Here is a 24,593-nt window from a genome sequence, read left to right as displayed (position 1 = left end):
TTGCTACATTTCACGGTTAAAATTCATCTGCTTTGCTGAATTAGTGGTGATGTGGTAAAAAGGGGATGAAGAACAAACGTGTGGTTTGGCTTTCTTTCCTGAGGATGACATTAAAACTGTATTTTCTATTTATTTGACATATCGCACGGGAGAGCCTGGCAAGCTCCCCGTGGCATATTAGATATGCCAAAAATAGTAACAAGAAGTCTCACAATGGAGACGTTACTGGTGTCCGCTCGAGCAAATCAATGAACAACTGGAGGACAATGCTACAATTACAATTCATAAAACTCACTCATACATACTGTATCTGTTCTTTAAAGGATCTTGTAATAAATGAATAGTAATTAAATAACAAGTAAGATTAATGAAGTAATCTTTAAAAGGCACTGAACACTGTAAAATTTCTCTGTTAGATACTACCTATAATTACTTTTCCCAGTTCACTTTCCTCTTTATAAAGTAGAGGCTTACATATGTTCCCATTTTTAAAGATCCTTGTTTATATACTTGCATATTGTCTTTAACTGTCCTTATGTTACTACTAAGTGAACCTTTTCAGCAACTTATTAAACGGGAATGTGTATACAGGCTGGTGTCTCGTCTCTGAAGAAAAAGATTAAGGTAATGTTTCTCAGATTGTGATGAGGATATTCCTTATCTGAGGATTTGTATTAAATACAGATTCTGAGTCAGCGGATCTACTGTGCCTTGAGAATCTACATTCTAATGGTCTCTAGATGATGCCAATTTTACTAGTTCATTGAACACATTTGGAGTAAAAAAGATTTAGACCAATCCAGCAGCACATTTGTACACAACTCTTCCCTACTTCTTCCTCCTTATACACACCATAAAACAGTTTATAATGTACCTGATTTCAATTCTAAAATCATAGTATTTTTCTGACAGGTTTCAAGGTGGGCGACCGTTGCCTCCTACTGTCTGTATGTTTCCTTTAAGTAATAAAACTGCATTCCATTTCTGTCTCTGTTGGCAAACATTGTCCTAAATGTTTCTAAACATGATGATGGTCTTTTTCCAGAAGAGATCTCATAAAGAACCACTTTATTGTTAATTGTTCATTAATAGTTTTTCTGACAACTTGAATGTATGCCTCTTAACTTTGCAAGTTCTTCAAAAAATTAAAGTTACTTCCAAAGCATTTCAAATACTTCTCTGGCAATAACATTGCTTGGAAGCAGAATTTTTAAGCTCTCCTCCCACAGGTCTTTTCTTTTATGATTCCATAGCCTTGTGGGTTTCCTTAATAGCCCGACATTCCACAACCTAATCCATGTGTGTTGAAAGACATCTGAAATCATTGACATGCCTCAGGTCTCAGGATTAAGCAACTATTGGCTTGGTCTTCATATAATTGAACTCAAAGAGGTTATCTATTTAGGCCCACCACAGAAATTCCTTCTTTCTTTTTCTCTTTTTCTTTCCCTTCCTACTTTCTTAGAAAAAAAAATCCACAGAAGGTACAGACAAGTTTCTCAAGGAACACAATTTTTATCTTCCTGGAAGTCCCTTAAGTCAAAACTCAAACTATTTTATCTTTGTGTGTATGATAGAGAATAACCTTGGAAGCAAAGGTCAAATTTCATAACACTGAGCAAGAACACCGGCACTCCGGTGAAGGAAAGTTGCATATCGTCTACTTAGACATTAAAAGCTTTCTGCTTTTATATATGCTGGACCTCTATCAGACATGATGAAAAGCATAGGGTAATCAAGGCTGGAACTAATTTTTGAAAATTATTTAAGCTGGACAGCCATAGAGTCTGTGTTCCCTAACCTCCTGTTCAGTTCAGGAATGTCTAGCACATCCTTGAGATTCATTCAAGGCACCCTGAGTACTTTCTAAGGGGTGAGACCCCAGCTGGACAGCTCCAGCTGTTAAACATGTGCAGCTGGGAGCAGCCTCAAACATGCTACAAAGTTGCTCTGTTGTTTTATACCATCTTCTGTGCTCATATGCCCTTGTTTTCCCAGTTCTATTTCGCTTATTCCTGTTACCAGCTTTCAATTTTTCTCCTGAAGCTTTCCGAAAGCGATCTCATTTAAACTGGGAGCTTCATCCCATCAAAGCACAAGGAAATCTGAATTTTGACTTACGCTATCCACATTTAAGCTTGCGTCTCATCCTTGAACTTTGAAGTTCCATGACACTTCTGTTGGAATTACTATCTTCAAAGAATTTGATGATTCCCCCTGGAATATGCACTTCTTCCCCTTATAATTTTTGATAGATTTATGAAGAATTAAACTAAATGTATTGGGTATTCCTACTGCTGGAAATCCAGTGAGAATAAAATCTATGAACCTTGGCTCTCCACTCACAGAAAGTTTACCCACACCACCAAAACTCTGATGACTATAAACATGAAGGGGACAATCACATCAGCAAACTGGACAAGTCAGTGTATGTAAAAGAAACAGTTTTTAAACTACATAATGTGTGCTTCTTGGAATTCTTATTGCCACTGATTATGAATGGTCCATATTTTATTAATGTTACCATGACACATAGCATTTTTAGGGTACTTTTGTTACAAATTATCCTAATATTCACATTCTTGGCTCTTGCCTTACCAGACACGAAATTTGCTTCAATGGCATCTTTCTATGAAAGTGCTTCTGACTGTTGGCAGCTGTTAAAATTATTCCTAGCCCTTGTGCTGTGCCCTCCAACATGCTTTCTGAGTGTTTGAGCCATTCTAGCTTAAAATTTCAACTATATGCTTCTAAACCTGAAACAGATGTTTTCTTGGCTGTTGTCATCTTGTCATGAGCTCCTCTATTTGCATTTTTTAAAGGCAGGTAATTTGCTACCTTTCTTCGCAAAGAACAGACGGTAGGAGAAAGGACAAAACCAGAAAAAATATAGGTGAATTAATTTTAAAGTAGAAGAATAGAATCATAGGGAGACAAACAGTACCCCACTTGAACATCTACAATCCTAATATCACATGCTATAGTTTGACTACTACCAATTTGTCTGGCATTCTTCCTGAATCATATTTGTGGCCACCCAGATTAACTATGTGAGCTGACCTCTTGATTTAATATCAGCCTGCTCTTTTCTTTTCAGCTCCTGTGTCATTTACTGTCTTAAAAAAATGTATTGCGTGTTACTTATTCAGCTCTCTGTTTTCAAGAACTTAGTTCTCTCTGTGTGTGTTTCTCTTTCTCTCTGCTTTTCTGTTTTTCTCTCTCTCCACTTATTTTTTCTTTTGTTTGAAAACCAAGAACTAGAAAGCATCAAGAAGGAATAACTACTCACTGTGAAGGTAGAAGCCCAAAGAAAAAGAGGTTTGTCTTTTATGGTTTATACTTTGTAAGCTGTGGGTGTGACTCAATTTCCTCACCACCCACATAAAAAAGTTGCCACCCAATCACTGTTTTTTTTTTCTCTCTATCCCAAATCCCTCCCCTTTTATTTTGGCTAGGAGAGACCCTAAGAGAGACTGCCCTTTCTGGACGTTGCAAACTGTGACATATAAAGGCTGTTAGCTGCTTCTGTAGCCAGCAGCACATTCAAACCTTGCAGAGTTTTGCTCTGTGAGAGTTTGTAATAAGGCACATTCCTCTTACAAGAGTTCATGCTACAACCTAGCAAAGAACTTTACATTTTTGGAAGAACAGTAAATTCATTTTGGCAGTGGGCAGAGGTAAGCTATTTAGCTCAACAAGTTTATCTTGCATGCAATGATTTTAAAGTAGCTCACATTTTTGTTAGAAAATTTTTGAAGTGAGATGGGTTATGCCTTTTGGTATGTGTTCTATCACTGGGTACATAAATGCCTGGGAGACCTTATCAGTACATTCTCTATTGTTACCTGTGATACATTTTTCCTCTTCACTCTCAAGAGGAACTTCAATTCTGAGATTTACTTGTGAAAGTACTGATGCAGTAATGCATTCTGTGGTTCAGGCATCTGAAACTAAATGGCTTGTATTCATGTTAGGGTTAGAGGTAATACTGTTTATTCAATTTTTAGATATAGGAGGTTCCTCTTAGGGATCTCATAACAGTCAGTAAAATCTGTAAAAACAGTTAGAGGTTGTCTCCTAGGCTTGAGTTCAACATTTCTTGGGATATTTTTTTTTTTAAGATAAAGTCGAATCAAACATTGCTCCTGGATGATGACCTTATAAATACATCACCTTTGCTCCTCTCACCTTTTTTCCCCTTTTCTTAGACCCTACCTCTACTTTCTGCTTTAAAGCCAAGTACACTTGCTGGCCACTCTTCACCACTCAAAATGATAGCCAATTGTGCCTTTAGTGCGCTCCTGCTCTCCCTCCTCTGTGAGGCAAGTGCCTTCGCCTTACTCAATTCCACTGACTCATCTCCGCCAACCAATAATCTCACTGGGATTGAAGCAGCTCTAACAGCACCACTAGTTTCTGCGGATATCCCCAAAGCAAGGCGGAAGCGCTACATTTCGCAGAATGACATGATCGCGATTCTTGATTATCATAATCAAGTTCGGGGCAAAGTGTTCCCACCGGCTGCAAATATGGAATATATGGTAAGTGGAATTCTTTTTCTCCGAGTTGTGAGTGTTGAAGCTCAAATTGAACTTCTAATCGCATTGAGTACAATGCGATTAGAAGAATTTATGTTCAGGTTACGAGATCTGGGGCTTTTGTGACAAATTTTCGTTGGGGATGGTTCCTTCATAGCTCCTTAGGTACGGTTGCATCCTAGTAATCAAGGGGAAACTGTTCTTCCTTGGTAGCTCGTAATATCGACATATAACCGTTGATGAATACTGTTTTATAAAAGAAAATGGAGCTAAAGTGTGTGGTATGCACTTAGAAGACAGATTTTAAAATTTATTTTTTACTTGCAACTTTTCCTGTGCCTTATCTAATAGACATACTTATTAGTTAAAAAATTTCTTTCAAATAAGGTGGTTTTTTTTGGTGGGGGCCGGGAGGTTATTTGTTTTGTTTTGATTTACAATTAAAGGTTCCACGTGCATGCCTGTTCATCTAGATAGGTGTCTTATCCTTTTCTTGGACAAAGTTTTTTCTCACTGGACTCTATTTGTAGTCTCAGAGAACATTCTGACTTTTTCCTTCCTGTGATTTAATGCTTTGTCCTTTAGATAACAGTGAAGCCAGAATGCTTCAACAATGTTCCAACTCACCATGAACACATTCCTTACTCTCTCCTAAAATAGACACTCTATGTTTAAGTCATTTTATTTAGAAAGTAAAACAAAAAGCATGCTAAGTTGGTATCAAATAGGAAAATGTCATCTAAAAGGTTTTTTACATTTAGTTTAGAATGTATTCAATAGTTTGATTTGAAGTCCAACATCCTGTAACAGTACAGCTTGAGTCTTTTTAAGACTCTGGAGACCACCATTATGGTATTTCAAATTTGGGGTTGGTGGTAGTAATACAATTAATAACTTTTTCTAAGTCTTGACCTAATATTTAGAGGACCTCTCAGATTTAAAATTCATCCCTTTTATTTGGATAGATTTTTTAAGTTTACCAAATTGCCAGTATCGGAGTCACAGGAAAAATAAAGGCTTGCAAAATATAAGAGCATTGTAATTTATAGAAGTATTATTTAGGCTCTATAAAAACGCATTTCCCAGGAAAATAAGAGGGACTCAGTTCTTGATATGTGAGTGGCAATGGCAATTTAGTCTCCTAATTAAGGAAGTAAGCTCTAAAATCTAAATACCTAGGTTCAAATTCCAATCTTGAATGAATTCCAATCTGCATAAATTCTTTACTTCATCAGAGCTAAGAGGAAGGGAATAGAGTATTTACTAGAAATATCTGAGTCGAGGGTTAAGGCAGTGAATCCCCAACTGATAGAGATGTTCAGTAACCATAAGTTTGAATGAGTTTCTGTGAACTTCTTGATCCTAGCATCATGTGAAAACCCATTCTAATCTAAAATAATCTGAAATCAAAAACAGTTATACACATCATTTTCCTATGAGATGACTATGAGAGAAATGTGCAAGATATACTATGTGTTATCAGAAAGGGATAATCTCCTGATTCTGAGTTTAAGAAATACTTCCTGGTGGTGGTTCTATTGCATTGCTAAGTAAAGGTCCAGGCACTGAGGCTGGAGGTGAGTTTATTCATTTGGGCTTAAATCTTCTCTTCAGTTTATTTTGTTTCCTAGTCACTTACTTCATCTAAGATTCAATTTCCTAACCAAAACGACAAAGGTAATCACACTACATTCAATCAATATATAATGCCATCTACTATTTATTATATAGAGAAGGTGAAGGATCACCATTAGTAAATGCAGAGGTGTGAGCAACACAGTAGAAAATAGGTGTATAAAAGCCTTGTATTTCTAGCTATATTTCCCCCATGAAGCAGGAATTAATTCTACATGCATTTATTTAATTGCTCCTATGTGCCAAGGACTTAGCTAATTGTTTCCAAAGGTGATCTCATTTGATAGCTCACATTCTTTCTAAGAGTTTCAGATTTTGATCTGCATTTTACAAATGAAATCACTTAGGCCCTAAGAAGTTAATAGCAAAGCCAAGGTGGTATGTATGGCGAATGGTATCACTGGAATTTTAAAGCTCATGCTTTTATTGTGGGAGCAGGTTTTCATTTGCAAGATTATATAAAATTCTCCACAGGGGGGACCCCCTGAGATAGTGAGATTATTTTCTCCTCCTTTGTATAACTGACTGAAATACTGTAATTTTATTTTTCATTTGTCATTCTAACCTTATTAGTTTCTACTTATATGTCAAAATTATTATATATGATTGATTTTGTTTTTGCTAATTTTTTTGAGGTTACACCTCAGGTGGTGCTAAGAAGCTACTCTTGGCTTACTGCTTAAGGGGTGGTCACTTCACTGTGTCTGGGACCAGGTGGTACCTGGGTATCAGACCCAGGTCTCTGGCTTGCAAAGCATTGTACTAGCCCTCTGTACTATCTCTCAGACCCCATATGTGATTTATTTTATAAGAAACCAGAGACAGTGATAGTGACATAGCACATCCCTTATGAATCTCTCTACTCTGTAAATTTATTAAGAAATATTAGAATAGTAAGCTTCTGTAGAGTAAAATAGGATTTTCAAATTTATTCTGTGAACATTGCATGTAGTTCATTCATACTTGTATTCTTTTAATCTTTATTGAAAACCTGGGGATAAACTTATAAATAAAACACAATCCTTTTTATCAAAAGATCATATGAGTTGAAAGGATGGATGGGTTTAGTGAACAGTTGTGAAGAGATATTGGTACATTACTGGTGGGTATTGTGTGATAATATACATTTTGAAGGAGTGTTAAATTGTATCCCTAAAAACTTATATAGTCTTGTAAGACAATGTCACTGCAATAGAAATCATTTTCTTATCAATAGTCAAATAGTCAATAAAATGACTCTTGAACTGGAGATTTTGTCCACATAACTGAGCTTACAGGGGAGAGAAGGGGATAGTGAGGAGAGTTATTAAATGGGAGGGACATTTGGGACCTTAGCGTAAGGAAGTGGATACTCTAGTAACAACAGGTGTGGTGTTGGAACCATGTATGCACTAAACTGTCATTAACAATATTGTAAATCATGATACATCAATAAAGATATCTTTAAATGAGATTTAAAGATTTGGATAAGTTAAAAGGTCATATTAGAGAAATTACAATCATTATATGGTACATGAAGTATGTGACGTACATCAGTGTTTATTTTCTTGACTATATAGCTTTCCTCTTGAATAATGTCTACTATTGGAATAAATGGACTGTTTTGCATAAAATTAAATGAAATAGAAATGACTCTTCAGGGAAAGCCTTATTATGTATTATTATTAAGTTTATCCTTTACAGAGAACCCAAAAAGTGATAACGTTGTGAAGAGAAACAGACAGTAGTGAAGTTGTAAAATTTAGTAGAGTAGTCAGAGAAGAGCACAAGAGTGTCTTGGAGGGAGATAGGGGAAAGAAGTAGTCTGGAAGATAAAGTAAATTCTTCACAGGCAAAGGGAAGAGTAAAGGCAAAAGTGCTGAGGGAGGAGAAAAATGGTTTAATCAGTTACAAAAATGTTCTCAGTTGACAGAAGGACTCAGTACATTAACCATTTGAAAATATTCATCTAGGTCTGTCATGAAGACACAGAGAAACTTTGAGGGAAGTGTAATAGGTCACTTGAAGTTCAGGGATAAAAACTTTTCTAATTTAGTTTTCTTGGCAAGGTAAGAAATACAGATCTCCACTGAAGTGCGTTTTTGTTTTGACTTGTTCAAAATGATCCATCTGAAAGTGATCTCAGTTCCTACTTTGACTATGTTCCTCAAAGACATAAGACACTTAGCTCATTGCAACTGGCGATCATTTTTTTGTTGAAATGGTCTTTGTCAGTGAGTGATGTCACATAGCAGGTATCTCACAAAAGATGAATTTTTCTTATTGCTTCTATGTGATTTGTGGTCTCTTTTATTCATGAGTTTCTGTCATGAACTTTTTTTCCCCATGTGATTGCCTCTTTTTAATTTCTACTTCTTAATTTTTTTCATAAACATGGTGCTACCATTCTATTAAAAGATGTATTTAGGCACCATGATTTACAAAGCTGTGAATAATATATTTTTTGAGGAGGTCACACCTGGCAATGCTCAGGGGTTACTCCTGGCTCATGCACTCAGGAATCACTCCTGGCAGTGCTCAGGGGACCATATGGGATGCTGGGAATAGAACCTGTGTCAGCCATGTTGGCTGCGTACAAGGCAAATGCTCTACCCACTGTGCTATCGCTCCAGCCCCCAGCTGTCAATAATATTTACAGGCATACACTATACCAATTCTAATCTTACCACTGATGTCAACATCTCTCTACCATTATTCGATTTTCCACCCATCCTCCCAGCCCATCTCCTCAAAAAGCACCTTTGTAAGTTTAATTATTGAAATTTGTGTCCTATGTTGCTGTAGCATTGGCTCTTGTGGTTTAGAAATCTCACCTTGCCTCACTGGTATGTCCAAGGACCCTGGCCCTTGTCACTGTGTGGTTTCCAGGCCACACTGTGTCATTTCATTCATTTCCTTCCCTTTTCTTTTTATTTCTATAATCTAGGTTTTATATAAGACTATTTTATTCTCTCTCTATGTATCTTTTATACCAACAACCATATTTGCATTACCCTTCTAATGAACCACTGTAATCCTTCTTATCTATTACATTAATCTCATGAAAATCAAACTAGTTATGGTTGTTGGTATGTTTAAAGCAAATCTCCAATTATAATCCAAATTTGAGTTAATTTATCTTCGTGTCTCTGATTTCTCATGTAATTCCTTTGCTGTATGAACAGTGATCATTCATATTTGATTATTTGATTTTTATTTTGGTTTGGTTTGGTTTTGGGGAAAGAAATGGAGACACTCAGACCATACTTCTGTCTTAGCGCTCAGGGATCACTCCTGTGAGTGCTTATTGAACTATATATACTGCAGGAGATCAAAATTGGTTGGACAATGTGCAAAGCAAGCACATTACCCACTATGCTCTCTCTCTGGCCTCAAACTTATTTAACTAATTTTCTTATGAAATGATATCTCTTTTAAGTATCCTCAATCTAGATATTAGTAATTATGTTTTAATAGTTTTATAATTTATAAATTTTTAGCCCACCACTCTTTTAAAAGTTTCTTTTAAATGCTGAAAAATTCCTTTAAAGTAAAATTTTATCTGTTTCAAGATAGGTCATGTTAGTACATGCTTAACTAAGTAAATTAAAAGTAATTTGTCCATGAGAGTGTTGACATTAATAATATAGTTATATAATATTTTCTTTGGATATATTGTTCATAATTTTAGTAAAAAAATTGGAATATTTAATTTTCTAAACACAGTATGTTTTCAAAAATTTTAATAAAGATGAAGCTTCAGAGATTCAAGTGAAACTTCTTCACTCTTGGCCTCTGCTCTACAATTAGTTTATTGAATAATTTCCAGAGCTCCTTGGATACCAGCTGTTTTTCATTCTTCTTAAGGGCAGCTTAAAGCATAATTCTAAACCACAAACCACATTAGTTTCTCAGAAGAGGAATTATTCCCCAAAGAATGAAATTTTAAGAGTCATACATGAAGAAAAATTTGTAGGTTATTCTGTGAATTCAAATTAACTGAACATATGAATCAAAAAATTTCTGGACTCCATCTATGAGTGGCTAAGAACCAAAGGTAACAGAAATCTTTAAAAGTAAAAATAAAATAGTAAAAATCAAAACAAACAGGGAAACACTAAACATATAGTTCATTCTAAAGCATTGATCCATTGGGTTAGAGAGATAGTACAGGGGTTAAGGCTCTTGTCTTGATATCCTAGCTTCCCTGATTTGCATGCCTAGCACTTTATATTACCCACTGCCCCCAAACACTTCCAGAAGTCACTTCCTAGAGTACAATCAGAAACAGCCCCTGAGCACTGATGAATGTGACTCCAAAACCAAAAATAAATATATGATTAAATGAAGCACTGCTACTTAAGAGATAACATAAGATTGATGAAATTAGAAAGCAAGTGTTATGGAGAAATCAAGAGAAAACTAATCCTCTCCTGTTGACAAAGTTATAGAAGGCGATATGGAGCTGGGGCATTTGAAATAAATACTAAGTTTGATGTTTTAGGTAAAGCGATGAATTAATAAAATTTTCCAGAGAGAAAACCATAATGTTGGCTATATTTTTGAAGAGTTTGAAGAATATTAATGGTCATTTACCACAAAAGCAACTAGGAAGACTCCGGAGGTACTATAGCAGGGTCAGAGGTACATCTGTGCAAGATGACCCTGGAAATTGATGGAGTTTCTGTTAGGATTCGAAATTACTGGAAATGTGACAGTAGCTGCCTCAGCAGTGTCTTTCCCTTGGCAAAAATAAGCAGAGTCAAACATTTATATCTATACATGTTGACACATATAAAAAGTAACTGAAATATAGTGTAAGACATAGAAGTCTTCACACATGGTGTTGGATGGTGGAAAGACAGGGAACACACAGCATGAAGATTAAGACTCAAATATAGAAAATTAAGGTTAAAACTATATATAATAAGGCCAAAACAGTCATATAGTCTTAGTATATTTTATTCTTCTTGTGTATGAAAATATTATTTTCAGAGATAAAGTCTTCCTATGCTTTTCTGGAAAAGAGAAAAATATTGATGACCATGTCACAGCAGATATTAACATTTAAAAAAGAGCATGGAGAATGGGCATGTGTGGAGGGATAGGTACTTGATCATTGTATGACTGAAATGTAAACACAAAAGTTTGTAAGTCTATAACTGTACCTCACAGTGATTCACTAATTTAAAAAAATTTTAAAAATTTAAAAAAAGAAAAACAACAACAACAACAACAACAAAAGCATTACTTGAATGATGGAGAACAGATTAATCCATCCTTAGAAATAGCCTATGAATAATTTACCACCCATAACTCATGACTTGGAAATTACAATTGTCAAGTTTTGTTCATTTTGAGTTCAGGAAAAAAGAAAGTATGGATAATTTAATTTTTTTCTTATTCAATAGTTGAGTCAAACTTGTAATATCTATTGTTCTCATTTTTTTAATGAATCCACGTATTGTTACAGATAGCATATTTCTTCGTATTCAGAAAGGATGACTCAATTTTCTTGTTATAAACATGAAAAGTATGATGTGTCTAACCTAAGCCTTTTCAATGAGTGTTTTTATAACCACTGTGAACAGCCTCCTGAAAACTGTTGCCAGCAGGCAGTGAATTGAGAAAGATTGCTGACAGGAAAGTATTTTTCCAGCACACGCGGAACTCGGCATTCTTGTTCTTCCTAGACACAGAAACTTGTAGTTTTGGCTTCACGTGGGGGCCAAAAACATTTTGTAGGAATCCTCTCCCGAGGTACACATAGTTTAGTATTACTGTTACATGTATGAGTGATCAACTGTTCTTATATGGGGCAGCTGAAGATAAGAACATTTTGTTTGCATTCAATATAAGTGCTAAGAAAATGCAGATGTGATGACATTAGCATACAATGATTGATTCAGAGGCTCACATTAAGGTAAGGTAAAGGTAAAGGCCCTCCCATTGATGTCAATTTGCTCGAGCGGGCCCAGTAACGTCTCCATTGGAGACTTCGTTGTTACTGTGTTTGGCATATCAAATATGTCACGGGGAGCTTGCCAGGCTCTGCCGTGCGGGCGAGATACTCTCGGTAGCTTGCCGGGCTCTCCGAGAGGGGCGGAGGAATCGAACTCAGGTCGGCCACGTTGGCTGCGTGCAAGGCAAATGCCCTACCGCTGTGCTATCGCTCCAGCCCATGTATAGTGACTGTACATGGCAAGGCAAACGCCCTACCGCTGTGCTATCGCTCCAGTCACATGTATAGTGACTATATTTTCTGCTACTTAGCATTTCTTTTTTGATGCCAAATAGTGTAGAAGAATAATTTCACTGTATTTCTATGAGTGTTTATAGACCCTAGCGTTACATTCATCCTACAGACAATGTTCAGTAAGCATTTGTTGACATAACAAATGACTCTTTGGGTGTCTCATGTAAATAACATGTGACCATGGTACTCTGGTATTGGAAGCTCATTCAGTATTCAGTTCCCCACTTTACAGTAATGTATCCATGTACCTGACACACGTGCTGGGGGCATCCACTATGGGAATTAAGCACCACTGCAGATAGAAAAACTCATGAATAAGTAGGTGGGAAAAGCAGTGAATTGAATATTGAAGTGGAAGAGAGTATGCACTGAGAGCAGTTGGGGATACAACTAATACAGACTCAACCTCAGCATAAGAAAGCAGGGAGTGCTTACAGAAGGAAATATGTATTCAAATATAGAACATAAAAAATAAAGAAAAATGGTCTAGGAACAGGAAGTATAGGAAAAAGAGAACATAAACTGGGTGTGGGAAGGTATCCTAAGAAGGTCCACAGGAAGTTGAAATCATGTATGAAAATTCAACATGGCTTGAATTTAGCATTATTAAAGAATGACAATGTTTGATAAGGCCAGCATAGGCATGCATCAATTTATTTGCATTTTATTCTCAGATCAAAGGCCATTACTAATTGAATCAAGTGTGGGTGTCAGATAAATTGACTTGCATTTAAGAAGGGTTGGTTCAGCTATAGGGTGAACAGGAATAGGTGAGGTACAGCAGTGGAGGTACACAGGAGGCTGTAATGATGGTGTGAATGGGGATAATTAAAGTTTCAATTAAGCATAAAGTTATGGGGGATCACTTGACTCACTTTACTTCCCATTAATCGTTGATTTGCTCGAGCAGGTGCTAGTAACGTCTCCATTTGTCCCTGTCGCGTGCCAGTGTAGCCCAATGGCGCCTGTTCTCTCTAGGAACACCATGAGCCTCAAACCTATGGTTCTTGATCTTGATGAAGAAGTCTGACCATCTGGTAGGTGGGCAACCATGCAGTCTTTTGACATCCTGTGGAATCCAGTCCGTAACAGCTCTAGTCCAGCGATCGTCTCTAAATCTCATTACATGACCAGCCCATCTGATTTTTGACACCTTGGCAAACGAGACAGCGTCCCTGATTCTTGATTGTCGACGGAGGTCGGAACTCCTGATTCTTTCTCTCTTTTGAGAGAAACGTGATACTCCAAGCATAGCTCTTTCAATTCCTCTTTGGGAGACCCGAATAGCATTCTCATCCTGTTTGTGTAGGGCCCAGGTCTCTGAGACATATGTTAATGCAGGAACAACAGTGGAATCAAAGAGATGTGCCAGGAGCCAGAGGTTCTTTGTCCTCTTAACTATTTCTTTGACGCTCTTGAAGGCGTTCCAAGCTGCTCTCTTCCTCCTGCGCAACTCGGGTGCCAGGTCATTTGTCATGTTGACTTCTCGACCTAGGTACACATAGCTGTTTCATTCGGAGATGGTCGTTCCGTTGAGAGTGAATGGGGCGTCAGGAACGAGGCTGTTTCTCATAAACATTGTCTTCGTAAGATTCAGCTGTAGTCCAACCTTTCCACATTCACGGTCAAAGTCGACCAGCATTGTGCCGCTTGGCTAATGTTTGGTGTTATTAGAACAATGTCATCAGCAAAAGAGAGATGGTGTAGTTGCCGACCATCTATCTTCACTCCCATTCCTTCCCATTTCAGTCATCGCATGATGTTCTCGAGGGTGGCACTGAAGAGTTTTGGTGAAATGGTATCACCCTGCCAAACCCCTCTCTTGACATCAATGATTACTTCTTTGTAGAATGGTGAGATCCTGGTAGTGAATCTGTAATACAGCTCCCAGAGGATCCTGATGTATTGAGTTTGAATGCCGTGATTGGCTAGGGCTTCAATGATCGCTTCCGTCTCAACAGAATCAAAGGCCTTCTTTAAATACTTCCACTACCTCCACTACCCAGCCGCCGCCACATTCCAGGATGCTTTCCGGACACATTATAAGGCACTAAATACCCATCTTCCAGAATTGCCATACCATATTTGATAGGGTTCAAATATGGTAACACCTACAAGGGCGATTAGAGGTCATCCCAAAAGCCTCTATCCCTCTCAGAAAGCCTGGCAAGCTACTGAGAGTATTCCGCCTGCACGGCAGAGCCTCGTAAGCTATCCGTTGTGTATTTGATATGCCAAAACCAGTAATTACAATTATGGGGGATATGACCAAATAAATTCAGAAATCAAATCAATAGGAGTAAGTGACTTATTTAGTGAAGAAGAATGAGTGCTTATTTCAAGAAACAGACTAGGAGGATGCTATCATTCTGCTGAGGATAATCAGGTTTCTCTGGGGAGATTTTAGTGAGTTCGTTGTTAAGTGGCTACAGTTCTATCACTCAGGCTACACATCCATAGTGGCCTAAAAAAATGTCGCTATCATGAAGTAGGGCACAGCATCCTACTACAAAGAATTTTACATAGGCATATGTTTTCATAATAAAAGAGGATGGCTTTGCATACATAACAAGGAGTATTGTAGTATCACAGAGACAGATAGATGGTTTTGTGTCTGGGAATCAAGTCAAAATTTTTGCAAGAAAATGTCTTGCATTTGTTTGTTTGTTTTGAGAAAGTGTTAAGACTTAAGTCAACACAAATCCAAACCAAATCTGTTACAAGGGCCTAAATAACGCCAGGTCTAGTTCGTGTTTTGACACACTGACAATAGGTTTTACGAGAACTAAACAAAGGCCTTTAGAAAAACATATGTTGACTCATTTGGCTGGTCTGGCATCATGAATTTATTATATCTGAAAACCATTTATTGTTCAGTCAATGGTTGAAATCTTATAAACTTGAGATGTTTATTTATGAGAATTTTTGAAGAATGGTAGGGCACAAGATAGCAAAGGCAAAAAATGATCAAGAGAAATGTTTGGAATAAAGTACATAAAGCCTGAATCATCTGAAATTTGCAAGGATGGAAGTGGAATATTTTTAGTCTATGTTACCATTGTTACCTACAAACAGGTATCAGCTTTTTTCCTCCAAATTCTCTATGTGGAAGAGTGCTCAATAAGTAGTGTTTACAAACTAAACTTTTTATGATATCTCTTAAAATTTCATGCCACATAGCCCAAACTAGATCTGTGTAGAAATGTTACTTAAGGACACAGTTTTTTCTACTAAAAACGTGCATCAAGTTTGCATCCCGTAATTTTGTTAAATATGAGTATTTGACCAAAGCTGTTTCTTCCTTCCATTAAGATCAAAGATGAGGAGGAGAAGGAAAAGGAGGAAGATGAGGAGGAGGAGGAGAAGAAGGAGGAAAAGGAGGAGAAAATTTTTGCAGCAGGCACTAGACAGGCAGAAGATATTTGAACTCTTCTGACCAAGTGGCATGCAAGATACGGGGTTTGCTTCTGCATCACAGGATAGATTAACAATCATGATATGCATTTTGGATGTATTGTAACACTGATTTTATAAAAAAAAATATTAACCATGAGTAAAAATGTCTTCCTGGCTCTTCACTTCAGGATTAAAGGATGACTAATGGGTATAGTATTTCCCTGGAAAGTAGAACAAATGGTAGATGCCATCAACAAGTGGTCTTAACATCTAAAGATAAAACATATATTAAAGCAGAATTTAAGAGAGGGAGTAATAAGTTTGAAACCTCCTAAAATGTTTTCTATTTGTTATCTTTCATTGGAAGCTATTTCCCCTCATGAGCAAGTTCCTTATTATCTCTACACAATTCTGTTTCTGATTACTTAGTTGCTTCAGGGTTTATCTGTTTTCACTTTATCTGATTGCTTGCCTAGTTTAGATTAAATTTTGATTTCTCTAATACTTCAGAATGCCAGATAACTTGATCCAACGTGTACCTCACACTGTTTCCCACTGTAGACAGCTCTCCTGGTTTATTGATTCCTCTGCCATAACAATGCACAAATCTCTTGTAATTAGAGAATACTTGCACTAAGTACATCTTTGCCTTGCTTGAACTGCACTAAATATTCAACTCATTCTCACCTAATCTTTGCAAGAGATTTGTGAGATAGGGACACGTTCTCATTTAGAAACCCAAAGCTTGGAGAGAAAGGGAACTTTCTTGAGTTTGTGGAGTAAATAAAAACAATGATGATGTAGCTCTATAAGATAGTAAAATACAATGCTTTGATAGACCATAAAACGCATCCCAGTCATGTGCTTATCTTCTAATCTTTTTATGAATTATTAATTTTATTCTCTCCTCTTCCTCCTCTTTCTCCTCTTTCTTCCCTCCTCCTTCTTCTCCTCCTCTTTCTCCTTTTCTTCGTCCTTCTTTTCCTTATGTTGCACAGGGCTTCCTTTAGTCATGGCTCTGTGTTCAATGATCATTCCTGGGAGTGCTAAAAAGGGACATTTGTAGTGCTTAGGATTGAACTAACATCAACCACATGCAAGGCAAGTGGATTAAACCATGTAGTATCTATCTGGACCAAGCCAGTAATCTCTTTAAAACTAATATTTAAAAAGTATTTTATTGAGATAAGGATGTTTAACAAAAATGCATGTTTCCAAATGGCAGATTAAGACCTCGTTAAGTATATGTTACCACACCGTGCCCATCACCATCATTGAATCCATTTTACCATTCACATTAATCCATTTTCCCTCAGGTAACATTAGTTTTTTCATCAGAATCCAACAGGTTTTTTGGTTTAATTTTTTCTGTACACATGCTTTGTTTTCTCTGTACTATGGTCTTCTTTTGTCCTGATTTACTCTCCACTCTCTCTTTCTCTTGCTATTATTACAATTATGAAATTAACTCTATTTAGTTCATCTTCATTAATTATAGGTGTTTGTCTTTACCTGGCTTATTTCACTAAAACTAATACTCTCTAGGTCTTTCCATATTGTCACAAATCCTGGGATTTCATCTATTTATTTTATATTTGAGCAGTTTTCTACTAAGTAGATCTATCACATCTTCTTTATTTCTTAATTGACATTCATCTGTGGTTTATAGCTCTTGATATTGTTCTGTACTGCAATGATCATAGGAATTCATATATCTGTAGATGGAGAGCTCAGTTTCCTCTCAGCTGTTTTACAAACAGTTCTACCTAACAGGAATGAACACACCAACTTCAAAATGGAACCAGCATTTTGCATCATGTTTATCATTGTTTCCAGTTCATATCAATTATTATAATAATGTGATAAAAACCAAAATGATATGATGTATAAAGGCTACATAGGATTCATTATACTGGACTATATCTTGACCTTTAAAAAGTTGAAGTATAATATTACATTGTAAATTTTGTCATATCATTTTTAATCAGCCTGGTCATGTTGGTCTTGTTACTATGTAGATGATTTTTGCTGGGAAACCAGTGAACTTTATTGGATTTAAAATTTTAAAATTTCAGTAGTCAGAATGAAATATCCTCAAGTTACACTCAGATTTGGTATTTTTGTTAGCATACCCCTCATTAAAATTGATGTCTGGACTCTGGGTCTAGATGGAAATGTCAAGACAAAGCTTTACATGTGCATCTGTATTGCATTATGACTTTGCATGACGATGGTCTGAATTTTATTTTTTAGTTACAATAGTCTCAGGAGGTAGAATTGAGATGATATTAGGAAATGGACCATCATTTTCTTCTTGTCTCTTACTTGAAAACCTGACAACACTGACAATTTACTTTCTGTTTTCAGATTTGGGATGCAAATCTTGCAAAATCTGCAGAGGCTTGGGCAGCTACTTGTATTTGGGAACATGGACCTTCTTATTTACTGCGATTTTTTGGACAAAATCTGTCTGTAAGAACTGGAAGGTAGGAAAAAGTTTCTCTGATCTCATGTATCTGTAAAACTTTGTCAATCTAAACTTGAAGAGGAGAATGAGAAGAATTTCAAGGAGTAACAGCAAATATTGAATGGAACACTATACATCAGTCAAGGATTCTTGGCCTCTGACTATTGTTGATGTCTTTAAGGATTATTTAATGGTTAGAAAGACCTAAACATACTATTTCTGACCCTTCACCCTTGGAGCACCCTTTCTTGGTGTGTATTCCTCACTCGCTTCTCAGCTTTGAAAAGATCAGGTGCATATGTGCTAAATTCTATCTCTCATGATTACCACCTCAAGAAAGTCCCTTCTATGTTAAATATTGTGCCTGTGCATGCATGAAGCTCCCACAGTTGCACACACCTGTATAAACACATTCTTTACACAAACACAAACATATATATCTATTCACATGCTATAGGAAGTATATTTATATTGATATTTCTGTGTATATGTACACATTTATACATATATATGAATTATAATCAACTATGGAAAATTTGTTAGCATTTACAAAATAATTTTCTACCAACTGTGGAATATCATTATCCAACTCTACAAAGACCCATTCTATTTTTTTAAATTTTATTTTATTCTTATAAAGTTGTTCACAATAATTTATTACCAATTTCTATGTATTACCATTCTATTTCCAATGTCAATCCTGCCACCATTACACCTCCCCGCCACTGTTATTTTGAATTTTCATACCACCACCAAATCCTGCCCCAAAAGCCAGTTGTAACTAATTTATTTTGTATTGCTTGTTATGAATAATTCGCTAAAAATGATTAAAAATTTTTTTCCTTAGAGGAAAGTGTGTAAAGATTTTTGTATCTGACCCTGGAGCCATTAAGCTCTTGTATAAGAGATTACTAACGTGTTGTTACAAGTTGAGCCTTGTTTGCTAACATATATAAACATACATATATGTATAGATATATTTTTTATCAAGATGAGCCTGGTTGCCTTCTACTTTACATTCCAAATGAGGTTTGCTACTCTTGGTACATCAGTGGTATAGAGTATGAAACCCACTCTATTTTTAAATTTTATTTCTTTAATTTAATTGTTTTATTAATTGAGATTCTGTGGTTTACAGTACTATTAATATTATTGGTTTCCCATGCACACAATTCCAATACCACACTCTTAACCAGTGTAACTGTGTCCCTTCCCCAAAGACCCCAACACCTCTCCTACTCAATGGCGTCTCAATTGTGTGGATCAGGTTTCCCATTGTGTTGCCTTTGAACCTCCATTACTACCTTACTATATATCTTTAAGTCTCACATATGAGAGAGATCATTGTGTTTCTGTCACTTTCCTCTGACTGACTTCACTCAGCCTGATATCCTCTAGTTCTTTCCATGTTGCTGTAAATAGTATAATTTTGTTATTTCTTGAGCTGCACAATATTTCATTACAGTGAAATATGGCCATTTGGATCAAGAGGTCATATGTATATACCCCATGGCCTTTTGATCCAAATGGATCAAAGATCAATTGTTTTCTATGTGGAGAGAAAAATAAGACATACTATTATTAAAATTAAAGTGACTCAAGTTTGGGAATAAATTGGATCAAACAATAACAAACCCTTAGCATGGAATGAAAATTTTTTAATTTTTTTCTCAATATTACACAGATGACTGAAGTCATATGGTTTTCTTCTTTCTCTGTGTTATTATTCTTAATGTGATCATTTTAGACAGGAACTGAGTGCTGGAAGTAGGTAAAGGAATATTAACCTTTCAGTATCTATATTGCAAACCCTAAGGCCCAAAAGGAAAGTGTGAGTCAGAAAGAGAGAGAGAAAAATAAACCTATTATCATGACTAGTATTATATGTATAATCCCTTTTTTCTTTTTTTTTTGGGGGGGGGGGTCACATCCAGCAGTGTTCAGGGGTTACTCCTAGCTTTGCACTCAGGAATTACTCCTGATGGTACTCAGGGGATCATATGGGATGCTGGGAATCGAACCTGTGTCGACCACATGCAAGGCAAACATCCTACCCACTGTGCTATCACTCCAGCCCCTATGTCTAATTCTTGATTGTGCATAAAATCATCATTGAAGAAACATTTGACATAAATTAAACAAGATCAAGATGATAATTTCTAAAGTATTTTTAGTTCTCTTTTAAAATTCCTAGGTTCATATTTTAAAACCAGTTTACTTGTTCCAGTTCAGGTCATTTTTATGCTTAGCGTTACTTAGAGACATGAAATTCTACTAGATAACTATGGTAATAGTGAAGAATGGAAATATAACTGGGTCATCACGGATAATTCCCAAAAAAAGAACAACTAATTTAAAGATTAATGTGGGTTCACTATGTATTGCCACTGCTACACTCTGAGTTCTCATTATTTGTCTTGATATCTAGATATCGCTCTATTCTCCAATTGGTCAAGCCATGGTATGATGAAGTGAAAGACTATGCTTTTCCATATCCCCGGGATTGCAACCCTAGATGTCCTATGAGATGCTTTGGACCCATGTGTACACATTACACACAGGTTATTATGATTGTCTCGTTAACTTATATTAATAATTTTTGGCCACACCCTTGGCAGTGGTCAAGGCAAACTCCTGACTGGTGCTCAAGGAGAGCTCCTGGCTGGGCTCTGGGAACCGTCTGAGGTGCCTGGGATAGAAATCGGGAGGTCTACATGCAAGGCAAGCACCCTGCCTGCTGTACTATCACTCTAGCCCTAAACATGGCTTTTTAAAAACTCTGACTTCAGTAATGGTATGTTGGTTTATTTTCACAGATGGTTTGGGCCACTTCCAGTCGAATAGGATGTGCAATTCAGACTTGTCAAAATATGAATGTCTGGGGAACTATATGGCGGCAAGCAGTTTACTTGGTATGCAACTATTCTCCAAAGTAAGTACCAGGTTGATTTCTACTTCCTGAACACTTTAAGGACATCAAATAATTAAAGGCATTATGTCTGATAGATATTTTTAACAGATAAATAAATGAGTAGAGCAAAGTCCCAATTCCCTAATTTTACATCACTCAAATACAGGAAATGGGCATTTTTAAACATTTGATAAAATGTTTTCCTGATGACAATATTGTAACAATAACTACTTCAGATTATAAACTGTTCCAGTATTTATACATGAATCCAATTCTACGTTGAATAAATACCAAAATGTAAAAAGGATTTATGACATTTTTGGTGTCTTCCAATTTAAGTCCCAAAGAGTTTCTCCAGTTTTGCCAACATGCAGAGGGAATGAAAAAATGTTTCACAAATAACTGCATTACTCATTTATATGGTCATGTGCCAGTGGCAGTGCTTTTACAAATATAGATAAACAGCATTTTTTCCAATGGTCTTGTCCTCATTATAATTTGAACTGTAATATTTGGAAAGTAGAGTGTATATATAGTATTGAAAGCATTAAAAGAGTATTTAGTGGATGATTTTAGTTTGGTGACTTATATTTTTCCATCAATTCATTTTTTTTTTGTTTCTGATGTAAATAGGTTAAGCCATCCCCAGTAGGTTAGAGAGATTTTTATTCAACCATATAACTATTCTGTTTTAGGGAAATGGTTAGAATTTTATAATATTATGAATGAGATGGCTGTTTTATAGAATGATAAAACTGAATTGTTAAATTAATGTGCTATATTTCTTAGATGTTAAAGCCATTATACTGAAATCTAGGCAATGCAGGAGGTTTTCACACTGACTGGTAGCTGAAGATGATCCCTCTAGCACTAAAATGAAGCTATCTCAAAACTAAGTTTTTCAGGAGGAAACTGTGTAAGGAAGAGAGAAAAAAATGGAGGAGGATTTAAGTTGATGTAAACTACAAAAAATGAAAGTGATTAATATCATGTATCAATTGACTAAGATTTACTAACAAACATAATTCTAATCAATGAAATCATTGATTTATGTAAAAGTCTAGTATTTAACACTTTTCCCTGTAGTAAAATTATATTATCGAGCTTGCAGCAAATGTATGCTACAAATATTTTTTGAAGTTACATAGAAAAAATATATAAAATTAAATAATATAGACTAGATCCATTTAATTTTATAGCTTTGGATAAAGTCACAGAAAAAATATGAGTTTATGAGTACAAAATGGGAGAGATTAGAATAAATGTGTTATCTATATTCAAGAGTATTTGTGCATCTTTTTATGTTTCTGAATAAGTTTGTGACATCATTCATGTTATAATTTAGGATGTTTATCCAGAGAGCTGAATAAAGTGGACCGTCTTAAATCTCATTTCAGTTTGTAATAAAAATAAGTATCAGCTTATTTTAATCTTACAGAAATATTTTCATTAAGAGATATTTCAGTTTTGACTGAATTTAGCAGATATTTTCATGTGCTAAGGTAGACTTTTAAGTCTCTGTTTGGTCTTATTTAGGCGTTAAAGAACATGAGGACCCTGTTTTATACTTAGTCTTTAACATACTATGGTTTTATTTTCAACCCTGAAATTACATTTTATTTTATTTTATCTTTTGCTTCTTGAGCCCCACCAGGCAGTGCTCAAGGTTCCAGTCTAGGCTCAGGGATCACTACTAGGGCTCAGGGGGTCATTTGAGTTACTGAGGATAGAACTTAGGTCAGCAAACAAACACTATGTCTGGTTTTCTCCAGTCCCTGAATTACATTTTAGACAACCAATTTTTCTGTGATAATTTCATTTCCTTCATATAATAATTTTTACTTGTTGTGATCATTGTTGAGAGAGGAGAGAGGCCCTCCCGTTGATCGTCGATTTGCTCGAGCGGGCCCAGTAACGTCTCCATTGGAGACTTTGTTGTTACTGTGTTTGGCATATCGAATACTCTCGGTAGCTTGCCGGGCTCTCCGAGAGGGGTGGAGGAATCGAACTCGGGTTGGCCATGTTGGCCGCTTGTAAGGCGAACGCCCTACCCGCTGTGCTATCGCTCCAGCTATCGGAGAGCCTGGCAAGCTACCGAGAGTATTCGATATGCCAGACACAGTAACAACAAAGTCTCCAATGGAGACATTACTGGGCCCACTCGAGCAAATCGACGATCAACGGGAGGGCCTTTACCTTTACCTTTATGATCATTGTTATGATTATGTTATGATTATTGTATACTTGATATGAAATCATTGTTGTCTCTCCTATATTGCTACTTTTCAGTGCATCAATTAATGATAACTATGACCTATTAATACACCTGTTATATTCTTCTTTAGAATTTAAAGAACTAAATAATATTGCCATTGTATCTTTGAATTATCTTCAATGGTGAATTTGGTGTAGTATTGTGATTAAACTCATAAATGCAGTTAAGAAAAAATGATTCAAGCACAGAGGAATTTGTCTTTAGGATATTATCAAGTTGAGTTATTATAAAAGTGAGTTATTAATATAGTAACTTGCTTTGGATACAAAAACACTTTATTTACTTTTGGTTTAAGGGCATACCGCATTGTCATCACGGGGTACTCCCTACTGGGTTTTCAGGAGTTACTTCTGGCTGTACTTAGGTACTATGCAGTGCTGGGTATAGAAGTCCATTCAGCTATCTTCCTGGCCTTAAAAAAACAAATTCGTGTAAGACATATGAAATAAGTTATTATTATTATTATTTTGCTTTTTGGGTCACACCCGGCTATGCACAGGGGTTACTCCTGGCTCTGTACTCAGGAGTTATTCCTGGCGGTGCTCAGGGAACCATATGGGATTGCTGAGAATCAAACCTGGGTTGGCTCCACGCAAGGCAAACACTATACTCGCTGTGCCATCTCTCCAGCCCAGTAAGTTGCTTTCAAAATAAGAAATAAGGATCACTTTAAGTTCTTTTCTACGATTATGTCCAAAAGGTCATGTTAGGACATGATCGTGCATGTAAGTACAATTAAAAAAAATTTAATGTGACAGTTTCACGAATGCTGTCTTCTCTCCTTTACTTTCTTTTCTAGGGGCAATTGGATTGGAGAAGCACCATATAAAGTAGGGGTACCATGTTCAGCCTGCCCTCCAACTTACGGTGGATCTTGTACCAATAATCTTTGTTTTCCTGGAGTAACTTCAAACTACCTATATGGATTTAAGTAAACCTATCTTTTCTGCCAAGAACTAAATTTCTGGGAATCATTGGCATATATATATGTACATATATATATATTGGGCATATATATCAATCATAGGCATATATACACACAAATATATATATATATTTGCACATATTATACATATTCTATGACAATCTTGTTTCTTGTTATTTGTGTTACTGGGCCCGCTCAAGCAAATCGATGA

At 36.2% G+C, this 24,593-nt stretch overlaps 1 protein-coding gene across 1 annotated transcript; it reads left to right on the top strand.

Moving 5' to 3' along the window:
- Nucleotides 1–248: 248 nt before the first annotated feature.
- Nucleotides 249–24,392, top strand: PI15 (peptidase inhibitor 15). The gene is made up of 6 exons (XM_056113228.1): nt 249–266; nt 4,257–4,541; nt 18,172–18,290; nt 20,700–20,832; nt 21,088–21,203; nt 24,257–24,392. Exons 1-6 carry the CDS (start codon nt 249–251, stop codon nt 24,390–24,392), a joined length of 807 nt encoding a protein of 268 aa, XP_055969203.1.
- The last annotated feature ends 201 nt before the right edge of the window (nt 24,393–24,593 follow it).

This window comes from Sorex fumeus, unplaced genomic scaffold (assembly GCF_029834395.1).
Source record: "Sorex fumeus unplaced genomic scaffold, SorFum_2.1 ptg000002l, whole genome shotgun sequence".
In the NCBI taxonomy this organism is placed as follows: Eukaryota; Metazoa; Chordata; class Mammalia; order Eulipotyphla; family Soricidae; genus Sorex; species Sorex fumeus.
This window is presented reverse-complemented; position numbering and strand designations above follow the sequence as displayed.